The sequence below is a fragment of the Rhyacophila brunnea genome, unplaced genomic scaffold, assembly GCF_057557595.1.
Source record: "Rhyacophila brunnea isolate RB1 unplaced genomic scaffold, BYU_Rbru_1.0 scaffold_8, whole genome shotgun sequence".
Taxonomy (NCBI): domain Eukaryota; kingdom Metazoa; phylum Arthropoda; class Insecta; order Trichoptera; family Rhyacophilidae; genus Rhyacophila; species Rhyacophila brunnea.
The window spans coordinates 149133-171717 of NW_028233350.1; the positions used below are offsets into that span (position 1 = coordinate 149133).

Below are 22585 nucleotides of genomic sequence, written 5' to 3' on the forward strand. Positions count from 1 at the left end.
TAGCCTAGGTATCTGGCCAATTCCATTGGTTGAGGGCTATTATGATCCATTAGGTTCATGTTACCCATGTCATTGTCTATAATTTGTTCCAAGCTGGTTTATAAGTTTTTAGAGTCGAAGGCCGCCATCTGGAAGTAAGGAGTTCCCTTTCTTCCACCATTCAATTTGATGTTATTTCCACCACACCCGAAATTAAAGGGACAGGTCCTGGGTCCTTGGAGGTGGACGGTTGGTCTCCATACCTACTAGTGTCGTATGTAGGTGAGGCATTGTATAAGGGGGTACTATCGCCTTTTTTCGTAAGTCCACTCCCCAAAAGCATTGTTTCCAGCTCGGTGCCACTAGTAAGTACTTCCCTTTTGCTGAGTTCAGGTGCGCTAGGCTAGGAAAGTATGTTTGGTGGGGGATATATCCACGCCAGTCTGAAGTCCTACACTCGGCTGAAGGCGTCGTGAAATAGCGCGCCACTGTCTGTAACGTCTCGTGACACATACGTTGTAATGACATGTGCTGTTTTGCTTGCGAATAAATCCACCTCGGGAACACCCCATCTTTGAAACAGGGGGATGGTTGCGGTGTTGATGAGGTGCCATTCGGGAATGAGTTGTCTGCGGGAGAGATGATCTGCCACGCAGTTGTAATTTCTGCGGAAGTATTGTGCAAACGTGATGTTGGCTCGACTGGTAAATACTAGTATCTGTCGGCATAGGCTTAGGAGGGTGACAGATTTTGTGCCGCCGTCGTTGTTGATGTATGCCACCACTGTTTTGTTGTCTGTCTGCAGAAGCAGATCTGATCCTATGATTGATTGTATCTGAGATTGAATTGCAAACATTTCCTTCCTGTTGGAATGCCATGCCATGCTAACTGGTCTTGTTTCCACGTACCTGATAGGGGGTGTTCATTCAGTTGGGCTCCCTAGCCTGTGTCAGCCGTGTCTGTCGTCAGGAAGTGATTGATGTGTGTCAACTCTGAGGAACCTATCACCTGGAGCCACCACATGATGTCCTGTTAGGCTTGTGGTGGGATTGTCGTCTATTGGCGAGAATGGGACCTCGACAATTTTGATGACTGGAGCTTTGTAGCCGTCGGCAATGCAACCTTCCTCGTGGAGGTAGGATGCGAAGTTAAGTCGCCCCAGAAGGGATTGAACATGTGCCTGCCTGAGGGACCAACTGCTTTTTTGTACCTGCGTTGTGTCAAATCTGAGGATCCTATCGCCTAGGGCCACCACATGATGTCCCGTTGGGCCTGTGGTTGGATTATCATCAATTAGCGAGGATGGGACCTCGGCCATATTGATGACTGGAGCGTTGTAGCCGTCGGCAATACAACCTTCCTCGTGGAGGTAGGATGTGAAGTTGTGTCGCCCCAGAAGCCTAGAAGAGATTGGATATGTGCCTGTCTGAGGGACCAACTGCCTTTTTGCACCTGCGTTATGTCAACTCTGAGAATCTTATCGCCTAGAGCCACCACATGATGTCCCGTTGGGCCTGTGGTGGGATTGTCTTCAATTGGCGAGAATGGGACCTCGGCCATATTGATGTCTGGAGCGTTGTAGCCGTCGGCAATGCAACCTTCGTTGTGGAGGTAGGATGTGAAGTTGAGTCGCCCCACAAGGGATTGGATATGTGCCTGTCTGGGGGACCAACTGCCTTTTTGTGCCTGTATTAGCAGATGGTGACGGAGTGCTACACACTTCTCCGGCGACAGAAACCTCCGCTTGTTGTGTGTGTCCTACGTGATGTCCAGGGACCCTCATTGTTGGCTTGGGTTCAGACAGGATATTTTAATATTTATTAACCACCCTAAAGACTGTAGGAAGGTTATCCTGTATTCCACCTGAACCGAGACTGTTTCTCGGATTGGTTGGCTACTAAGAAGTCGTCTAGGTAAGTGAATATTCTCAGCCATTCTTTCGTAGGCGTTCGGCGACCCAATTGGTCAGGGATGCCATCATAATCGGAGCGGTTGGCAGCACGAACGGGAGTCACGTGAATTGTAGGAGCTCTCCTTCGTAGGCTAGTCGAACGAATCGACGATGTTGAGAAGCCATTGGTACCTGGAGGGACGCCTGGCTTAGATCTATTATTACTAGCCAGTCTTCTGTTTGTAAGACGGCTGGAACCTCGTAATGGTGAATTAGTTTGAATGGCTTTGGCTGTAGGAACGCATTCAAACGCTTTCGGTTGAAAACAGGGCATAGGGCCCCGTCTTCTTTCTTGACCAAAAACAGGGTTGAGAGAAAAACTGAGGGTTTGACCCGCTTCTTCTAGAACCCCTGAGTTCTTTAAGTCCTCGATCTCGAGAGTGACCTCTGCTGATTTTGCGTTTGAAATTCTTTCCGTAAAAGTAAAGAAGGACTTACCAATGGTGGTATCCGCACAAACGGTTTGCGGGCTACGGGTATTATTTTTACCAATGTTGGGGGGGGGCTACACTACGCCATCCAGACTCCCCGAAAGTCTCTTAGGCGGCCCCCAATGTTGTTGGTCGTCCAGATGCGGTCACCTTCCCTTAGAGTACGGATCCCTGGTGGAGCCAGTACCTCCGATGGAGAACTTCCTTCCCACAGGACGTCGCCCCTTGGGAGTACCCCGGCCATAATGTGAGTTCGAGGGCCTTCCGGGACTCTCAGCTCGGAGGTATCCTTGATAGTGCCTCCCGAGTGAAGGTATTCTTCCGGTAAGGATCTGAGCCATGTTCTCGCAAATTTTATTATGCGTTGTCCCCAAAACCCTCTTCGATTTTTTGGTTCAGGCTCATTGCTGTTATGATGTTTTGAGGATTGGTTGCCCAATCCACTAACCCTTGCATACCCTTTCAGAAGCTGTCCCGTTGGGAAAACATCGCATTCTGGAGGGCCGTGATGGTCCTCTCCGTCAGATGGTTAGCTGATGACGAGTGGTCGCACCCACGCAACTTGTCATTTAGACCTAACTCTACGACCGTAGGGGCCGCCAAGAATTGTTTTTTGGGCGTTGTGCCACTCCTTCCCGGTCCCCTTGCTGAAATAAGGTACGTAACGAGGATACCTCAAACATCAGCATCTTAATCGACGCTCGTACGTTGAACTTTCCCTCCTGTAGCAGTTCTGCTTCGCCGTCTGGTGTCCATTGCTTTTAGAATATCCTCCTCACGGTCATTCAGATGTTGCGCCATAATCACTGATCACTTAACATTTACTTAACTATCACTTAACGTTCGTCCAAGATAATTTTTTTGATAGTTAGAATGAATTGTCAGACGCAACATGTAAACAATAAGAAAGTCAAATCTTTAATGAAGACAAAGTGATGCCAAACTCCATACATAAAAAATAGACGCGCGGGTATGACCAGTAAATAAAAACGGAGGAATGACCAACGACAAGAAAAAGGAAAATAAATTAGTAGAATATAACCTCACGCGAAGAAGAAAGAGCAAACCCTATCTCAAGGACTTCAAAGTCAAATTCGAATAATAGTACTACCTTTACCTTTTTTATATCGTACATAGTACGCGGACCAAAATTATAGTAAAATAGTACTATAATTATAGTACGGTTGGCAGCAATGATCGAATAGTGATTGATCATATTATTTTTATTGGATGGTTGAAACTCACCGAACAAAATTATAATAATATTGTAATAATTATTACAAGAGAACATGATCATTGTAATTTTGGTAATAATATTTTTTGGAACGACTAGGTACCTTCCAGTTTAGAGGTTCCCGTTTCATGTGATTCGGTAATTTAGACACTGTTTTATTCAAATAAATAAATATATACGTAGGTCGTTAACAAAACTCATAGGCAAATTTTTCTATATTATTAGGTACCTATGCGTAGAGAAAGTCAAAAACGTACTATAAACTACCTGTTATTAAGTGGTGAAACCATAGACTATAGATACATCTAGACGCCACCCGTGCGCGCCACCACACGTGCCGTGCGTTTGGTTTGTGGGCGAGCGAACGCATTCGCCTACAAATGTTCGAGACCATAGACCATTTCGCTAGTGCTCGCCCAAAGTGCTCGCCCAAAGTGCAAGCACTAGACGCTCAGAATTAAAATATAATTTTCTATTTTTTTACGTTATATAGTATTTTTAAGCGGTCAAAATGCAATCATTAGGTAAAGATATCCATAATTTAAGTTATTTTAAAGAAACACTAGGTCAGTGATATTATACAAATAAATTGTCACGAACATGTATCAACTTACCTATGAAACGGAATACCATCTTCTTGCTTATCAGTACGGCTACCATATTTTGATACAACACGCAGACCCACCTTTCCTACTTAATTAACTAAAAATATATACCACTGACTTTATGTTTAACACAAAAAATAGAAAATTTAGCAACACGAACTCGCAGACTATCGATGCTACGTGAAGCGATTCACCACGATTTGCCAGCGATACTTTTGGAAACTGACTCAAAAATATGTAGACCTTTTATCTTACTCTAGCGCGTGTCGCAGAGATTATAAGGGTGCCGAATACTTTCTCACTTGCACTCATGCATCGTTTTTGTTCAGGCCTTGGGTGAAACTCATATTATTTTTGAATACCTACCTAGTACCTAGGTATGTTTAAAAAAAGGCGTGCAAGTACTAGGGGATACATGATAATATTATTATTAAAACATGTTATGTACCTAGGTATTTTGATACATGTGCGGGGCAATCAGTTAATTCCATTTTTTTTAAACCAATTAATTTGATTTATTGTTTTGTTTTTGTTAGTATTTCTGATCTCAAATGACAATTTCTGACATTGTAGGTACCCATCACACCCCTGGAATTAACGACATTTCATTGGTGGAAAAGTTCGAATAACCATAGACAAACTGAAAACTTCAAAGTTTCTACTGTTTGTAGTTTATTAGTTACAAAAGCAACGCGCCTATGCCCGTTGCCCATTGCCCGCTCCGCTACCTGTCCTGAAGCAGAAGCACCAGCTGGGTTGGGACGTTGTTTCGTTACGTTTTCATTAGCATTTTGTTAATATTTGCAATTTTCGTTTCGGCGAAACTCGTCGATGTTAAAGTGGTCATGATCGGGTATTGCTATTGAAAACAACGCTTTCGCGAATCGATGATGCCGCTTTTTGTCACTGTTTAGATTCGTCGATCGGCAGTTGATCAACCGTTTTTCACCGTCGTCGAGTGTCGGAACGGATACTCTGAATTCGCAAACAATGGACACGATTTTGAAACTTGACCAAGAGAACGCGTCGAACGTCGTCAATGCGAAACCGGTCGGCGAAAACGCCGGGATTCAGAGACGGGCTTTGGGGTCTCTGAACCAAAATCAAACTCAGCAGAGGGCACCCAAATTGGTAAATACGAAACCTCATCTTTATTTTCCGACGATCATTACGCGATAAAGCGCCAGTTTATTATTTTTGGTAATTTTATAGTACCTAATCAATAACATTATTGTGGTTAAGGTGTTTAGAGACCACAAACCAAACCTAACAACCTACTGAAAAACAACATAAAATCTAACTCAGTCTATTTATTTTTGGGTTACAGTAGGTTGTGTTAGGTTTTGGTTTGGTTTGGTTGGAAACGATATAGAGTACTATAAAATAACCTAATTTTTTTTAACCAAAAATGTTCATTCTAGTATTGGAACAATATTACCCACGTTTCATTGTTAAGATTCATTTGTCGATGAACAGTTGTATATCTGTGCGGCGTGACATGGAAGAGCTCACCTGCAGGAATTTGTATTTTACAGAAACCCAAAAATGGCGATAATCACATCAGAAATAATGAGAACCGCACGAGAACGATCGCAACGAGAGAGAAGCACCTTCCGCCCGTGGCGCAATTTCAGGCGTTCAGCGTCTACGAAGACGGCCCCCAAGAGAAAGCCGAGGCCCCGCCCCCGAAAGATCCGCCCATCTCTCCGTCTCTCTCTGTCTCCGATCTTCCCAGGTTCATTGTCTTTTCTCTTTCACTTTATGACAACTTTTCTTTCCTTCGCTCACGACGGGGTGAAAAAATCTGAACTGATTGTCCTCATAAATTGTTCTGTATTCATGACGCAGGTTGCCGTTTCGAGAGAAAGTGGATGACGCATGTCTGGAATCTCCTATGTCGGTGGGATCAGACTCTTGCATCGCCGTCAAATCTGCAACGCCGACTCCTTTGGAAGAGAAAAAAGCCACTGCCAAAACTGTCCGAGAACTATTTTTCCACGTGGCCGAATATAGGGAGGACATTTATAAATACATGAGGGAGATCGAGGTGAGCAATGCCTTCGTACTGCGCCAGCAGACGGTTTTATTTATTTAATTTCAATACAGACTATAGAATCGGTACAGGTCGGTTATGGGGAAGCCAGCGGCAAACACATTTCCAAAATAGCCGATATAATTGTTAGGTTAATTTAGGTCGGGTGAGGTTTTCTTTCTTGAATTCATGAATTTTGCCAAAATCGGTTAAGCTCATGTACTATCGTATTCTTCCCATCTCGACTGTTGGGTTTCGTTACGGAGGCCGTTCTGAAGAATTAATCACAAGTGTACTGTGAGGTGAATGAATGCAAATGTCAAATAATCTCACAGCAAGATGACAGCGAACGTCACTCAAGAGTAAGGACAGTGAGGCCCTGAAATTTCCAACAATAGCACCAGTATTATGAGAGTTTCGATATATTTTAATGGTGCTCTATTAATCATATATAGACGCCGCCAACTGGAGGCTGAACGGCGGATATCTGGGCATTGCTACAGGTGAATGGAATGCGTGAATGAAAAAGTGCCTGTTTTCTGTCCAGTCGGCGGTGCTGAATCGTCCCTAGATCCACTCTGTTCCTGAGTGCAAAAAAATACTGACATCAATCGGCGTCCTTTCTTCCGGATGACTTCATTGCCTCTAGCACTGTCTCTTAAGAACGATCTCTGTGGCGAGTCCGAAACATTGAGCGAGGAAGTAGAGGAAGAGATATTGACAGTTAACATAAATGTGCAATATGTTTTTTCACAGGCAAAGCACCGGCCCAAGCCGGGGTATATGCGCAAGCAGCCTGACATCTCGCAATCCATGCGCGCCATCCTCGTGGACTGGCTGGTGGAAGTGAGCGAGGAGTACCAGCTGCAGACGGAGACACTCTACTTGGCCGTGTCCTACATTGACCGCTTCCTAAGCTACATGTCTGTGGTGCGCGCCAAGTTACAACTTGTGGGAACCGCCGCTATGTTCATCGCCACGTGAGTATCCTTTCTTCACCCCGTTGTCCCTGCCCAGCCCTCGGCAGCAGCCCAATGATTCACGCCCGCCTTCTCTTTCAGCAAGTACGAGGAGATCTACCCACCCGACATCAGTGAGTTTGTGTACGTGACGGACGACACGTATACCAAACAGCAGGTGCTTCGGATGGAGCACCTCATCCTTAAGATCCTGTCGTTCGACCTCTCTGCCCCCACCCCGCTGGCATTCGTCTCACACCTCTGCATTGCTGACGGCCTCACCCAGCGAACCCTCTACCTGGCCATGGTGAGTCCCCTGACTCTGAAGAGATCATAGGCTTAGGGAAACTCTTTAAGATATCAAGTTGTGAAAATGTCACTCATATTTCCTGTGTCTGAATGTAACGAATTTCAGTCAAAAGTCAAAAGTCAAACACGGACAGTTCTAATCTGAAAAAAGAAAAATCTAAAATCTGAAAAAAGTCTTCAGTTTGAGGAAGCAGAAGAATCAACAAGTTCGGAGGACCACACGTTGGTCCCCCTCGTTTGTGTTATTTCCATTCAGATTCTTTAAATCAGCGGTCCCCAACCGGCGGACCTCGTGGACCACTAAACTCAAAGTCTGTAATCCCGCGGACCACTACCACGTATTTTTTCCACACTTGTTAAAAATTCGATATGTCAATATAATGATAAAAGGACTATAATAAATAAAATAAACTCATTTAGTGCTAACACCGCGACTGGCACAGATATTCATTGCGAAAAATGCAAAAAAAAACATTTAAAATTTCATTTTATTAAAAAAGAATCAATACAATAAAATTATTGAATTAATATGAATTCTACGTCGTCGACATAGAGATGCATAAAAGATTAATTACAGGTAACAGAAAGATAATCAGTGTGACACAACAGTGTGACAGTTGTTTGAAACAAGCTGTTGGATTCTTGGTTCCAATGACGTTACTGCAACCCGGAGAGCCGTTTGTATTTCAAGCTGACTTCGGTACTTGGTTTTAATTGCCGTAACTGGTGAGAATGTCTTTTGATCGATTAGGCTTTCTTTTTCTTTTATGTCCAAATTACAATTATCGATTTTCGCCGTAAATGGATCTATTATCCACGTATTTCCGTGTCTGGGATCCGCTGCCTTTGGATAATAATGACAGAAAGAGTCGGTGAGCGACTGTAAGTGCTGTTGAACAAGAGTTATTACCTGTCATGAAAAACATGAAAAAATCGAGCGTTTCTACTTTAGTGATGTGGACATCGGCTGTTTCCATAAATTACAAATAATAATTTATGTATCAGTGTGTCGATATTTGCATTTTATTTTATTTTATCCCGAACAGCAAACTTTATTCAATTTATTTCTTCTTTAACACATTGAATATGGACTGACAACGACGTAATAAGGCTAAAATTGCAAAAAAAAAATTATAAGAATATACTGAAACTTTTTAATAATTTCTATAAATTGCAAATATATTCGCCAAACCTACTCGAAAGGGTGGGTTTCCACTGTCCATCAAGATTTACGCGAAACCAAGCTTTGTACCATGTTAGTCGTAGTGATTGAAATTATGCACACAACTCCTTTATTCGACACTCTTCTTTAAATTACAGTAATATGTCTTTCTCCACCGTTGATCCTTTCAATGATCATCTGTTTCGTTTAAGGTGAAGCCTTTGGCTCAATTTACGATGAAATGTGACTTCAACGCCATCTAAAGGCGTCTTACCATGAATTTCTAAAAATGATTACTAAAAACTTTGGTCGATCGCAACCAGATGGCAATAAAATTTAAAATAAAATGTTGAGTGTCGCCACATATTAAAAATCATAAGCTTGATAAAAATGCATTTAAATTTATTATATATTTACTTACCTATGTAAAAATATTTACAATTAATATTAACCCCATAAAATATTTACAATTCTCACATGTCTATTTGATTTGATTTAAAGTGTTTATGATTTTTTCATTTTGTTCACCGTAGTTTTTTTACACTGGCAATAAAGGGTAACCTCTCCAGTCAATGAACCAGATTTTTTTACGTTGTCAATACTAATATAAATATTTTTCTACAGTAAAGTTTATTTATAGTAGTGAATGAACATTTAAGTTCAAATGTTTATAAGATTGAGTTTAATCTTGAACAATTGACAATTACATCGAATTTCTAGAGGTGGAATAAAAAAAGGATATTAAATGAATAGCAAAACAAATGCCATTCGAAATATTATTAAACAAAATAAGGAATATACAGTCGTACTTGGTTATTACGAGGAAGGTTGGACCGGCTGAATTTGCTCGTTATAAGCGGTACTCGTTATATCAGAGAATAGGTATTTTTATTGTCGGCGAAAACAACAATTAGACATTTAACTAGTGTCATAAACGTAATCCGTCCCCGGCAGCATCTTGTCCAATCGGATTTTATTGCTTAGGGTCGAAATGTTTTTAAACGATCAACACATTAACAGTATTTTAGCTCGGTATATCCGATAAGTTTCTCGTTATAACAGTGAAAAAAATGTAAGGAGAAAATCATATACCAAATCGTCGCTATAGGATTTGTTTCCCGAATAGACCAAATGTCAATTTTTCAGGAGACGAAAAACAAATTTCATTGTCGTATATTGAAATATCAGTAGATGTATCAATCATTCTTTCTACACTGTATGATTGCAACATTATCTAAGAATAGATTCCAAGAATAATATACTGGTATAAATCAGTAAATGCACAGAAAATGCGTTTTATTTACAAGTACTCGTTGTGGATATTCGGGAAATTTTTAGCGCTCTCTCAGAATAATGGATATTCGGGACAAAACATGGACGTTCGGGACTTAAGACCGTAGCGTATTGCTGCACGGCCCACGGATTACTGAGTGGTTAAAAAGTACGCACCTCAAATGTTATATTTATTTACACGATAATTGGTAATGATTACTTTTACTATTTAAATACCTAATGATCGTAATAACCCAAGTTCGTAGGTAATAATAACATGCGGCATTCGCTTTTTTCGGTTTTTTTCGTAATAAGTAATAAAATAGTTTTTAATAATCTTTTTTTTTTATTCAACGAATAATTCACAAGATTTAAGAATGTACCATTCTAATTATTGAACATACATAATTTTGAAAATCACTTCTGAGAAAATATATTAAAACCAATAGAAAAAATCTTTTTGAAAAAAGTAAGACACCCGGCAGGAATCGTCCCTGCATCTCCTGGGTTTACGACCAAGTCCACGAATTATCCACTATGCTACGAGGTGACATACTTATGACGACAAACTTTAACTATTGGCCTGTTAATACCTGCTCATCAGTATTCTTCAAAATCAAGCGACTATTGGCGATCGGTTTTTGTTTATTAAATAAAAGTAGGTATCTACTACTTCAATTACTAACCGACGTCACGGATTTCTCCAATATTTTATGATGGTACTTACTCGTACTTGCTAACAATTTTATATTAATACTTTTTCAAAAAAAAAAAAAAAAAACTATGTATATATATCTGTATATTATTATACCTATATATTTCTATAATTAACAATTAAACTTATTACAAACCACCAAATAAATATTATATATTTACTATTGGAATGACAACACAAAATAATAGCATCTATAAATTAATTACCATTGGCTGCTAATATTAGGTAGGTACCAATATCCTAAGTATATAATATTCCCCAAATAAATAGTTACTAACATACATAATAAATTAAATTAACTATCAGCGCATTCAAAAATAAATCATAGCATCGCCTTTATTTTCATAGAAATACCTAGATTAAAAGTAAAATAAAGACAAACAATGTTTGATTAATAATAATTTGAAATAATAATTATTTTTTACGTCATAGTAGTTGCCGGGTCATACTGTAGAATTCATATAACCGTTGGGATTTTGTGTCATTTATCAAAACAAAATGCAGTTATTTAGGTTAAAATACTCACTTCCATAACTTTACTATAAGTTCAGGGCAAACTGGTGATGTATCAGCTATAAACGATCTCTTCAAATTAGATGAATTCACTATTAAAACAATAGTAACTTTAAAAACAATATCAATAAGACGAAATTTGAAAGAGGATTCCAGACGGCCGAAAAATATGAAAGTGAGCGTGATTGTTTTAGAGCTAGACAGCGTGAATGTGGGAGCGAGATGCACGGCGTCAGCGCGGTTTGATTGGCTAAAAGTCATATTCGGGAAATAAAAACTCAGCCAGAGATTTATTTCGACCGAAATTAACTTGGATATTCAGGTACGAATAGTTGGACATTCGGGAAAACAACACGGAGTAATTGTAACTTAACATGGCGTATTCGGGTTTTTCAAAAAAATATCTCTGTTCCTAGATAAAAAAATATTTTTTTTATAAATGATTTCGGTAGAGTTCGATAAAAGAAATTGAACTGCATTAAAATGTCGATTTCGACAAAAATGGATATTCGGGAAACAAATCCTATAGCGACGAAATGTCAACGATTGTTTTCTCATTACATCCGAGATCTCGCTATGTCCGAGATTGTAATAACCGAGTTCGACTATAGTTGTTATAATAATTATGACATAGTCGATATATAGACATCCCAATTCGTTTCGTTTCAACTATGTCCGATCCTAATGGGATCATATGGTATATAAAAATAAAGTAAGACACGCAACGAATTGAATAAAAAAGAAGTTGGAAGTAAGAAAAAACGTAAATAAACATGGGAACAAATCTTGATAAGCAAACCCAAGGACAAAATAAGTGACAAATTTAAAAAAAATTGTAAAACATAAGAAAAAAATTTTGAATTTGAGGTAAGTGCACCACTGATTACATAATATTCTAAGATAAAGACAGAACGTTAATTCGTTGAAAAATTCTAATGTCGATTTTAACGAAAATGCAAGATAAAATAAAAGATAGTTATATTTATTTTACCTATGTTATGTAAGTGAAATGGATTTGGAGATATAAAAAGAAACCTTTTTGGCCCAGTGGTTTCTAGGTGTGGACTTTTGTAATTCCCTGAAGATCTCGAATAAATAATTAAAAATTATCAACACCTATACCATATTCCTAGGTATCTACTATGATTGAAAAGTAGATCTTAATTTTTTGTATTTATGATTGCTTCGTAAAAAAACAATATTTACGGCTTTATGATGTGGCAGATAAATGAGCAACTAAATAGTGATCCAAATATTATGAAAAGTCCAACTATCAAAGCATCACGGCATAAAATTAGTAATACTACGGTTATACACAATTTATTGTACCTACCTATTGTTATAATTTTCTTAGTTAATTTAATCGTTGTTTTAATTTAATTTATTTGAATTCAAATTCATCTCTTATGTGTTCATTCACTGAATTGTTTACCCTAGCTATCGTATATTCTTTACTATTCTAAGCATACTAAATTATCAACCTCCACTTTTTGATGACAGACAGTTATAATAGGCACGTAGATAATAATTTTAAGGCCGTAGACAGGAATGAACGTTCGATGGCCCAAATATAGTACACTAGTATGTATGTAATTAAAGTTAGGGTACAAGTCGGTTATCCTGGATACAGCGGCAAACACATTTTGAAAATAACCGATATACTAGATTATTTGTTAGGATTACCTAACCTAACTTAATCTAACTTAATCTAACCTAAACTAACCCAAACTAACAAATAATCGAGTATATCGGCTATTTTCAAAATGTGTTTGCCGCTGTATCCAGGATAAACATATAGAACAAAAGTTAGTGAAGTGGAAGTTTGTCGAGGCTGTTTTGATCGGGTTAATTTGTCTTTGAATAATATTGTGACTAGAAATTTTAACAATTCTTATTATTTTTAACATTGTATATTGTTCATAATTTTCGCGACTACCACGTGAATAGACGATTTTCTTTTTACTTATAACATTTTAAACACTTAACATAAATATGGATAAATTGTACAGTTACTAGACGAAGATTAAATTTGATGTGTGTCAGAAGTATCTTAGGCATTTTCGCTCGTATGCTTTCTTTATATTATTATGAAACTATATTTATTTTAAAATCGCTTTATAAAAGGTAGGTACGTCAAAACAGTAATAAATATCTGAAATAATTACACAACACTATTTCAGAAAGTGGAGGTTGATATATGTAGTCCATTGAAATATGCTCCAATATCGCAAACAAAAATTATTGACAGCAGAATTAACACAGTTTTTGTCTTCGTACCTGGCGAACCTTTATTTTCAATGTATGTGTGTGTGTATGTATTTTTTAATCTATGCAAGTACTGTTTCAAAAATGGTTCGATTTATTTCCGCGTTAGCAGCACATGTCGATAAAGTCTTGTCAAATATTCATTTTATATACAATCGATTCGTTAATATACAAAAATACAAGATTAAATTTAAATAACTAGCCTAAAAATTAATAAATAATATTTTTAATATAAACGCTAAGCGTTTTTTGCGATAAATTACGTCTGAACCGAGATGTTTCGATTTTAATTGCATGCTTTCTAACCTCTAAATCGATGTTTTTTAAATTTGAAAAAAAAGATATAAGGATATAATAAATTCCAATTAACGTTTAGCGTTTCCCTATGTAATAGATTTACGTACATTTTTATCGTAATTTTGATAATAAATCTTATGTCATTCATTCTTACCACCCGATAGAAATGTACCGAATTTGACACGTATTTTTGGTATATAGAACTCCACGATACATCTTAATTTTTTATTTTATTTTTCTCATTACTTTTGAATATATATTTACCGATTAATAAACTTTTCTAGCTATTTTTCGATAACAACTTTACCTAGAGACATCACCTTAAACGCGCTATCTCCAAAATTTTGTATAATGGATATTAACCAAATTTAAAATGTATGTATGTATCATCATCATCAGCCTGAATCTATCCACTGCTGGATGAAGGCCTCGTCAAGCTGCTTCCACTTCTCTCGGTCCTGTGAAATGCGTTACCACATACTTCCGCAGAACTTTATCATTTCATCAATCCAGCGGCCTCTAGGTCTACCTTGCGGACGTTTTGTACTTCTTGGGTACCACTGGATGACTAGATTTGTCCAACGATTGTCTCTTCTTCTAGCTGTGTCCAGCCCATCTCCATTTAGGCTTTTAATAAATTCTATTACATCGCAAACCCTTGTCTGCTTCCTTATCCACTCATTCCTCTTTTTGTCCTTTTGCGTTATGCCCAGCATGGACCTCTCCATACCACGTTGTGCTACTCTAAGTTTCTGGATCTCTCTTTTACTTAGGGCAGTGGTCTCCAACCTTTATGTTACTATGCCTCCCTTTAAAAAAAATCTAATCTTGGCTCCTCCCCCCCTTTATTTCATTAAATAATACAGACACTTTTTTAACACACAAGTTTTTACTACTTACTTATATCAAATTCATTTTTTAATTAATTTTTTTTTCATGCGACGAATGAGCTTGTTTATTACCACAATCAATTTTAAAAGAAGTCAACCAAATTCATCATCGTTCATTGACAAAAATTAATGGATTCTATCATGAGCTCCACATAGTGAATAGGGCCCACAGGCCAGGATCTTTCACCCATATATTAAAAATATTTAATAGCCCTGAAACAAAGCAGCGCCGCTGGCGACTTTTTTTACTATTAATAAAATTATATGAAAAATGCATTAGCAAACTAACCAAGAACTCAGGAAATAGATTTTTGTTTGCTTCAATATATCTGGCGTAGAAATCATTTAAAAGTGGAGACATGTATTATTGTTATATTATATTAAAGAAATCACGTCAAAAACAATTTAAAAAAAAAATATCACACCCTGCCTACACGCTTCAGTTGACACTTTAGCTACGAGTGACATTTAAATTTGAGGTTATTGTTTTCATGCAACCAGCGGTCGTTTTGTGCATTACCGAAACAGAGCGTTTGCAAAAGCGCCATTTTTAAATTTCTCCGCTCCAAATATTTTTTTAATAGGATTTAAATATATGTATTATATATTAAAATAAACATTCATGCACTGAATTTTCACTGTTACGTTAAGATATGAACTTTTATTTATTTGTAGATATTATGGTATAAAAAATAATTTATTCAAAAATTTTGGCGCCTCCCCTGGCAATAGATCGCGCCTCCCAGGTTGGAAACCGCTGACTTAGGGTCCATGTTTCACACGCATATGTGATCACGGGAAGCACACACTGGTTGAACACTTTGCGCTTTAGGCACAGTGGAAGGTCACTTTTGAAGACATTATTCAGGCGGCCAAAAGCATTCCAGCCTAGCTTTACTCTGCGAACAATTTCATCAAATATACATCCATCTATAGACACTTGTTGTCCCAGATAGATGTAGCTTTTCACCTGTTTGAGCTGAGTGCCGTTGATGAGGATCTCTTTTTGGCCAGCAAAGCAGTTGAACATGACTTTCGTCTTTGTTACATTTATTTTCAAACCTACTTTGTTGCTTACTTCAGCGAGTTCTTGCATTCTGCTTTGGAGGTCTTATGAGTCTTGCGAGAAAATTACTATGTCATCGGCAAAGTGCAGATGACTCAGGTATTCTCCATTTATGGGGATCCCTTTGTCATTCCAGTCAAGTTACCTGAATAAGCCTTCAAGGGTAGCTGTAAATAGTTTAGGTTTAGGTGAGATTGTATCACCTTATCGATCTCCTGCGCTATGGTTTATGGAGATTGACAGATGCTGTTGAGCTACTGTATATATTGAAAATATTTATATAGCGCCAAGGGATTCCTTGTTTTCTATATGCGTCGAGTATTGAACATTTCTTTATCGAATCGAATGCCTTCTCATAGTCTATAAAAAACCCATGCATAGTGGCAGTTTGCATTCCTGGCACCGCTCTATGATTTCTCTGATGACTTGGATATGGTCCATAGTGCTGTATCCTCCTCTAAATCCGGCTTGTTCTCTCGGTTGGTTCTCGTCTAGTACATTTTGCAGACGATTTGAGAGAATTTTTGTGAACTTATTGGACGATAATTTGCTAGGTCTTCTCGTCATCTTTTTGTGAAGAATGACAATGCTGGCATTTTTCCATGCCTCTAAGACATCCTCTTTGTGTATGCAGGCTGTGAACAATTGTGCAAGCACTTTATTTGCATCCTTTCCCGCTTTTTTGAGGATATCTATCGTTAGACCGTTTTCCCCCGGGGCTTTCCCACTTTTCATGTAATTTAAAGCATGGGTTACTTCCCAGGATGTGATTTCAGGAGTATGGTCTTCCGAATTTCCATTTCTCTGAAGATCTAAGTCTATAGTCGTATTGTCAGTGTCATCACTGTAGAGATCGCTGTAGAACTCTTCAACTCAGCTTAATAAGTGTTCCCAATTTCTGATAATAGAACGATCTTTTGCTTTTAGTGCTGTGATATGACGTTTTCCTATCGACAAGCATTGCTTGTTTTTATTCAAACTTCTGCCTGCTTTCACAATCGCTTGTATGAGGTTTACATTGAATTTACGAAGGTCTTCTCTTATCTTCCTTCGGAGGGTTTTGCAAAGTGATGAAAACTCCATATCGTTTTGTGCCTGTCTATCGCTCTTGGTTTCCCTTCTCTGCTCCGTAAGATTCAATGTTGCCTTCGAAAGCTTGGTGGGAGGTGTGACTTCCGAGCTTTTTACGCCTGTTTTTTCTGAATTCTCTGGGGTTCGCGTCAGCCGATCCAAGTCGACTTAGAAAAAGCCAACGTGATTGGTCAAATTTAATCAGGCGACTTTTTGAATCGACGAATCAGGAGGTAATTTTCATCGCCGGTGCGCGATAAATTTAGAAGTAGGTAAAACGCGGCAAAATTATAATATTTGAATTTACACACTATACACTCTTAATAATAATTCACTTATGGCTTACATCTCAATTGCTCTGCACAATCCATTCATCCCTAACATACTTTACTAGGTACATGTTTATAGGCAATTTCTTCATTAAATCTTATACTTAACATTTTATTTCTTTCGCTAATAAATATTTTATATAATGCAATTTTATTTAATACTCTTAAAATTATCGATTTCGTCCATCATCATTCGCACTTTAAGATGGACCTTTATTACATCTCTGCCCAGTATGCGGTTTTCACACACCGGACGAAGGCCTTTACCTAGAAATAAAACATTTGGATGGCTGAGCGAGGAATTAGATTAGGTGTTTTATTAAACTGTTTCAAGAGATCAGGGTTACAATTCAGCTTACTTTTATTTAATACCAGGGGAAGCCTGTCAATAATGGGGATGTAACAGTTTACTTAATCTAAATTCTCTCACAGACCACCAGTTGGGAACCGCTGCTTTAAATGATGTGGGATTTCAAATGGGCATGGAACATCTGCCCAATCGTCAGGGAGACGATGAGAAATTTGTGCTTGCTCTCTTGACATTAATTACTCGCAGAATTTCATTTCAATTTTTTTTTTTTCAATTTCAATTTATTTATTTTTAACATATTGTGGACATTACAAATTATAAGTTTAAGACGTTCACAACATGACATTTAGAAACAAAGAAATGTAAAACAGTATTACATGAAAAAGAGATATATCACTATAGAGATAGATAGTAAGTTATTAACCCATCACACCCTAACGATGAAAATCAAAAAATTTAATCATATTTTGATTTTTTAAAAGTAAAATTACTTAATAATAGATGTAGCCATCATTTTATGATGTTATATACAGTCCAATATATTTTTTAAGAAATATTTGATTTATAAAATCTATTTTTATTTAAATTTGTTAAAATAATGATCAGTTCGCTAGGTATGAGGTGTTTGAGACAGTAATAAACATAAAATGGCCCTCCATCTTCTAAATATCTTGAAGAGTATTATATTTAGCTCCAGTTTTAGTATATCTTCCTTTTATTATTTACTTCTATCATGGACTTTTTATCTATGTCATTTTGTATAAAAAAAACCCAAAAAACTATATTTGACATGTTTTTTTTTCATTCCACTTATACGCAAAGTTTACTTAAAATGTAAATACTTAATAGAAAAATTCAAAACCTATAAATATTTAAAAGATTTATTTGAATTGAATGAATAATACATGAATTATATCAATTTTAGTAATCAGTGTGCCTTTTTAACGGCCCACATGCTCGTCGTAGGTCAAAATTGAGTTTTTATTGTATTTTAAAACCATGATCCTCGACACTCCTTAAACGTTGTAAGTTATTTCAAACATTTGATGACTGCATAAAGTATTTTTGTTACATAAAATAGTATTCTTTTAAACCTCTCGCTCTAATGTTTTAGAATATAGTCATATTTCGGTACATAACTGTGCAGTGGTGTTAAGATTTTTTACATTTATTAATTTTTAAACGCATTTATAAAACCATTAGTATAATTTATGACGAGATAATTTTTGTAAAATATTCACGATAAAAAATTATATTGATAATCTCTGTGATCCCAAATTTGACAAGAATTAGGCATTTTATTATTCAAAATTTGGCAAGATTAACACATTTGAAGATAATTCTAAAGATATTCATTATAAGCTATGTCTTTGACCATTCAAGTGTGATAAACATCCTACGAATAATGATTGCTTTATAATAATTATTGACCTAAGAATGAGGTAGTGTTTTTTGAAATACGCCATTTCTTTTGTCATTCCCCAGTGGTTAAGCTACAACATACGGCCGTAGCCATAAATTGACAAACTATAATTGAAGTAGGGAGTAAAATGATATTAACGCGCGTGTTTGAACATGTACCGTTAAAAATTTTTTTTTTAAAAAAATCGGTTAGGTGCGTTTAAAAATTAATAAATGTAAAAAATCTTAACACCACTGCACAGTTATGTACTGAAATATGACTATATTCTAAAACATTAGAGCGAGAGGTTTAAAAGAATACTATTTTATGTAACAAAAATACTTTATGCAGTCATCAAATGTTTAAAATAAATATGAGGGATAATAAGGCTTCAAAATTATATAAATAGATTATCTACAACCTTTAAGGAGTGTCCAGGATCATGGTTTGAAAATACAATAAAAACTCAATTTTGACCTACGACGAGCATGTCCCCCCTTAAGTGATCCTGAAAAATTAATTCTGTCTGCAATGGGTTAAACAAAAAAAATGTGTACATACAAAAAATATAAATTAGATAAGTACAATGAAGTACACCGGATGAGTTAAGCAGACCCTATTTTAAGAATTCATAAAACAACGTCCACCTATACTCATCCTCACGTAGGTGGAATATATCAACACCCGAAGCAATTTCGTTGAACATAGTTATCGCCCTCCCAATTGGCATTACCAGTGGCAGGTTGGTTCTGCACCTTGGAGAATAAACAACTGATGCTCTCTATTTCTAAGATAGTTATCAGGGACACACAGGTCAACACTGCCCAGAATGGCAGAGTTCTCATTTATACCTCGTATAAGTCGAAAAAAATACGTAGCTAAATAAAAATTTCTTCTAAATTGCAGACTGCAGTATGTAAGCATGCCTAAGAGAAAGTCAGTTGGATAAAGCCACGGATAGTATCCATACAGCCTCAAGTAAAGGAGTCTTCTGAACCCTCTCCACCATAAGGCTATACTTCAACTGATGCGGTGCCCAAACAATAGACCCACTCTGAAATCTGCTTCGAACTAAAGAATTAAATAAAAGCTTTAATACCGTGACATCCGAAAAGACCCGGGAAGTACGCATGACGAAGCCCAAAATTTTAAATGCCTTGTTACAAATGGGTAACTATATGGCTAATAAATGTCAGTTTGCTCTCAAACATAATGCCAAGATCCCTTACAGATGATATTCGTGACAGAACTCTGCCATGCACCGAGTATTGGAATAACAACACTTTTAAGGCTCTGGTAAATGACAAAAGATTGCATTTATCAATATTGAATTCTAGTTTGTTACGCCTGCCTCAATTTAATATATTATCTATATTAAGTTGGAGTTGACGACAATCGTCCAAGGTGACAACTTCCAAAAAGAGTTTCAAGTCATCATCGAACAACAAAAACATAGCATTTTTTATTACCAATGCTGTCATTTATAAAATTTCCGACGGACTGACGATATCCTTTGGGTGATCAGTATGTTTCAGAGCTGTCTTTGCTGGAGGCAGAGCCTTTCCTGCGTTTCCCAGCATCGGTAGTGGGTGCTGCGTCGCTGGCTGTTGCGCTGCACTGTCTGGCATGCTGCCACTGCGGCGTAGCGGACGCTCCACCCTGCGCCTCGGTCGCGTGGCCTTCTGCGCTTCGCCGACTTTCTGGCTACTCCCTGGCCGACTTGGAGAGCTGCATCCGCCGCCTGGAGACCGCTCATGCTGCTGCGCCTGCGCAGCCCTACCGCGCCATCGTGGAAAAGTACGCCGGTGCCAGGTTGATCCTTCATTTCACTATTATTTATGATTTGCAATTGCTAACTTATTTCACACAAGTCCCTTCAATCTCGAATCGAGATGCATATCTGATTTGCTGTTTTCTCACCAACTGTTTAAAATTCATATTTTTTAAATTATTTACGCATGTCAAATTTATAGAATATTTTTTCAATTCCATATGAAGACTGTCCTTCAACCGGATGCATGCCACAAGCGCGTTTACGCTCTAAAATTCCGCGTGCGCAATGGCGACCAAAGAGAATGAGCATGTACTCACGCTGTACTTTGCACTGGCCCCGTTTGGCAGACACTGCCTTAACGTAATAAAACTAATAAGGTTTCGAATGTTATTGTTTATGCGCAATGTAAAAAAAATACAATAATAAGACATTGATTGTAAATCATGTTTCAATTAAAGCCTTCTAACACTTACGCACCATTTTCGGGGTTTAAAATTGAAGAGTGACATTCCAAACCGGCCTAAGTCGAAAAATCTGATTTTGAGATGATCATATTTTTGTGATTTGCAATTTACCTCTTAATTTTTCGGTACTATAATGTTTGGCAATTTCATAGAAAATTCAAAGACTCGAAAACATGAAATATATATAACATTAAAAAGTATAGTAAAACTTCAAAAAAATTCATTCAAAAACTGACTTTTTTTTCAAAATGGCCCTAAGTCTGTACTAAGTACAGTTTGGAACACAATAAAGTAAAGTTGAGTATCTTTTGTGTGTACAATTATGATTGTGTAATAGAATGTGGCCATGGACAGGTCTGTTGGGATGTTTAATGAATAAAAATAATATTGAACATTTATATAATTTTGAAAATACTTTCTGAGAGAATATATTATAACCAATAGAAAAAATCTTTTTTGAAAAAAAGTAAGCGAACCCGACGGGGAATCGAACCCCGTATCTCCCAGGTTTACGCCCTATCGTGTTTTGTGGTAGCGAAAAACAAGGAACCGAACAGTGGTTGAAAAAGATAACAGCTATTCAACCTTGATAACTTTAATTTTCCAATGTGATCATGATATTGAAACTTCACTATTATTGTGTCACTTTTAGCTCTCCAATTCTGAATTCAAAATGGTTGATTTTTCAGGTACGAAGGCGTGTCCAGCGTAGAAGCCAAGTCGATGTTTGAAGCCAGTGCCGTTGCGGACATCCGCTCGCCCCCTGATTGCAAGGAAGGTTCTGCTCAAATCGGCACCCTGCCCCCGCGGGCCAGCTAATAGCATGCACCGCCCTCTTCACCCGTCTCACCCCGCATCACTTATTGCATCTTGGGTCATATCGTCGAGTGAGATTGTGTTAAGATTTTTCTTCCATCCCTTAAATGTTTTCGGCGACCATCTCTTGATCGTAAGATTTTACTTCGAGGGGCTCTATGTATCTTCAGATTGCTCAATTTGTACCGCTCTTTAACTTATACAGTAAATATCATCGTGTTTTTAGATATTCATTTATCAAATTCCTCAGAATATATGATTTTATTCATACTGGAGGGAATCCATCTCCAATCTCCGTAACTTGCAGTTGGGATCCTTATTTTTATTAATCGAATTGGCATTTACTTGTTTTAAAACAAAGGTTTTTGTTATTTCTACAATATTTGAGATAATATATTATATTATGATGATCTTGTTGTTCTGTAGATGGGTTGTAGGCCGAAACAGTTGACAACATCAATAACTCATAGAATTAACAAAACATTGTTAATCTTTTTATTCATTAGATAGTGAATATACATAAGACTAAGGATGTTATCGAATGGTCATTTTTCTCCCTTTTGGAAAGTACAGTAGAACCTCAATATAATGGACTAATGCGGTTGACAGGGTGTCTGTTGAAGCCGAAAGTCCATTATATAAAAACACAAACAGAATTCTGTTTATTCGTTTTCAGATGATCCAGACACACTCGTTGTGGAGTGACGTTAATGTTCGATATCGACGAGCATGTTTTTGG

The 22585-nt window shown here is 37.4% G+C and overlaps 1 protein-coding gene across 1 annotated transcript; it reads left to right on the plus strand.

Annotated features, from left to right (window-relative positions):
• Positions 1–4867: 4867 nt before the first annotated feature.
• On the plus strand, positions 4868–22585 carry LOC147063798 (cyclin-A1-like). Its single transcript, XM_085958810.1, has 7 exons — positions 4868–5331; positions 5736–5935; positions 6049–6247; positions 6989–7212; positions 7294–7498; positions 20318–20604; positions 21720–22585. Exons 1-7 carry the CDS (start codon positions 5191–5193, stop codon positions 21847–21849), a joined length of 1386 nt encoding a protein of 461 aa, XP_085814936.1. The 5' UTR covers positions 4868–5190; the 3' UTR covers positions 21850–22585.

Bases quoted from the DNA above. Each gene is read 5' to 3' on its own strand.
- LOC147063798 (XM_085958810.1), top strand. From the start codon at position 5,191: ATGGACACGATTTTGAAACTTGACCAAGAGAACGCGTCGAACGTCGTC. The intron at 7,213-7,293 runs GTGAGTATCCTT...CTTCTCTTTCAG, and splicing joins GCCGCTATGTTCATCGCCAC to CAAGTACGAGGAGATCTACC. The intron at 20,605-21,719 runs GTTGATCCTTCA...TTGATTTTTCAG, and splicing joins GAAAAGTACGCCGGTGCCAG to GTACGAAGGCGTGTCCAGCG.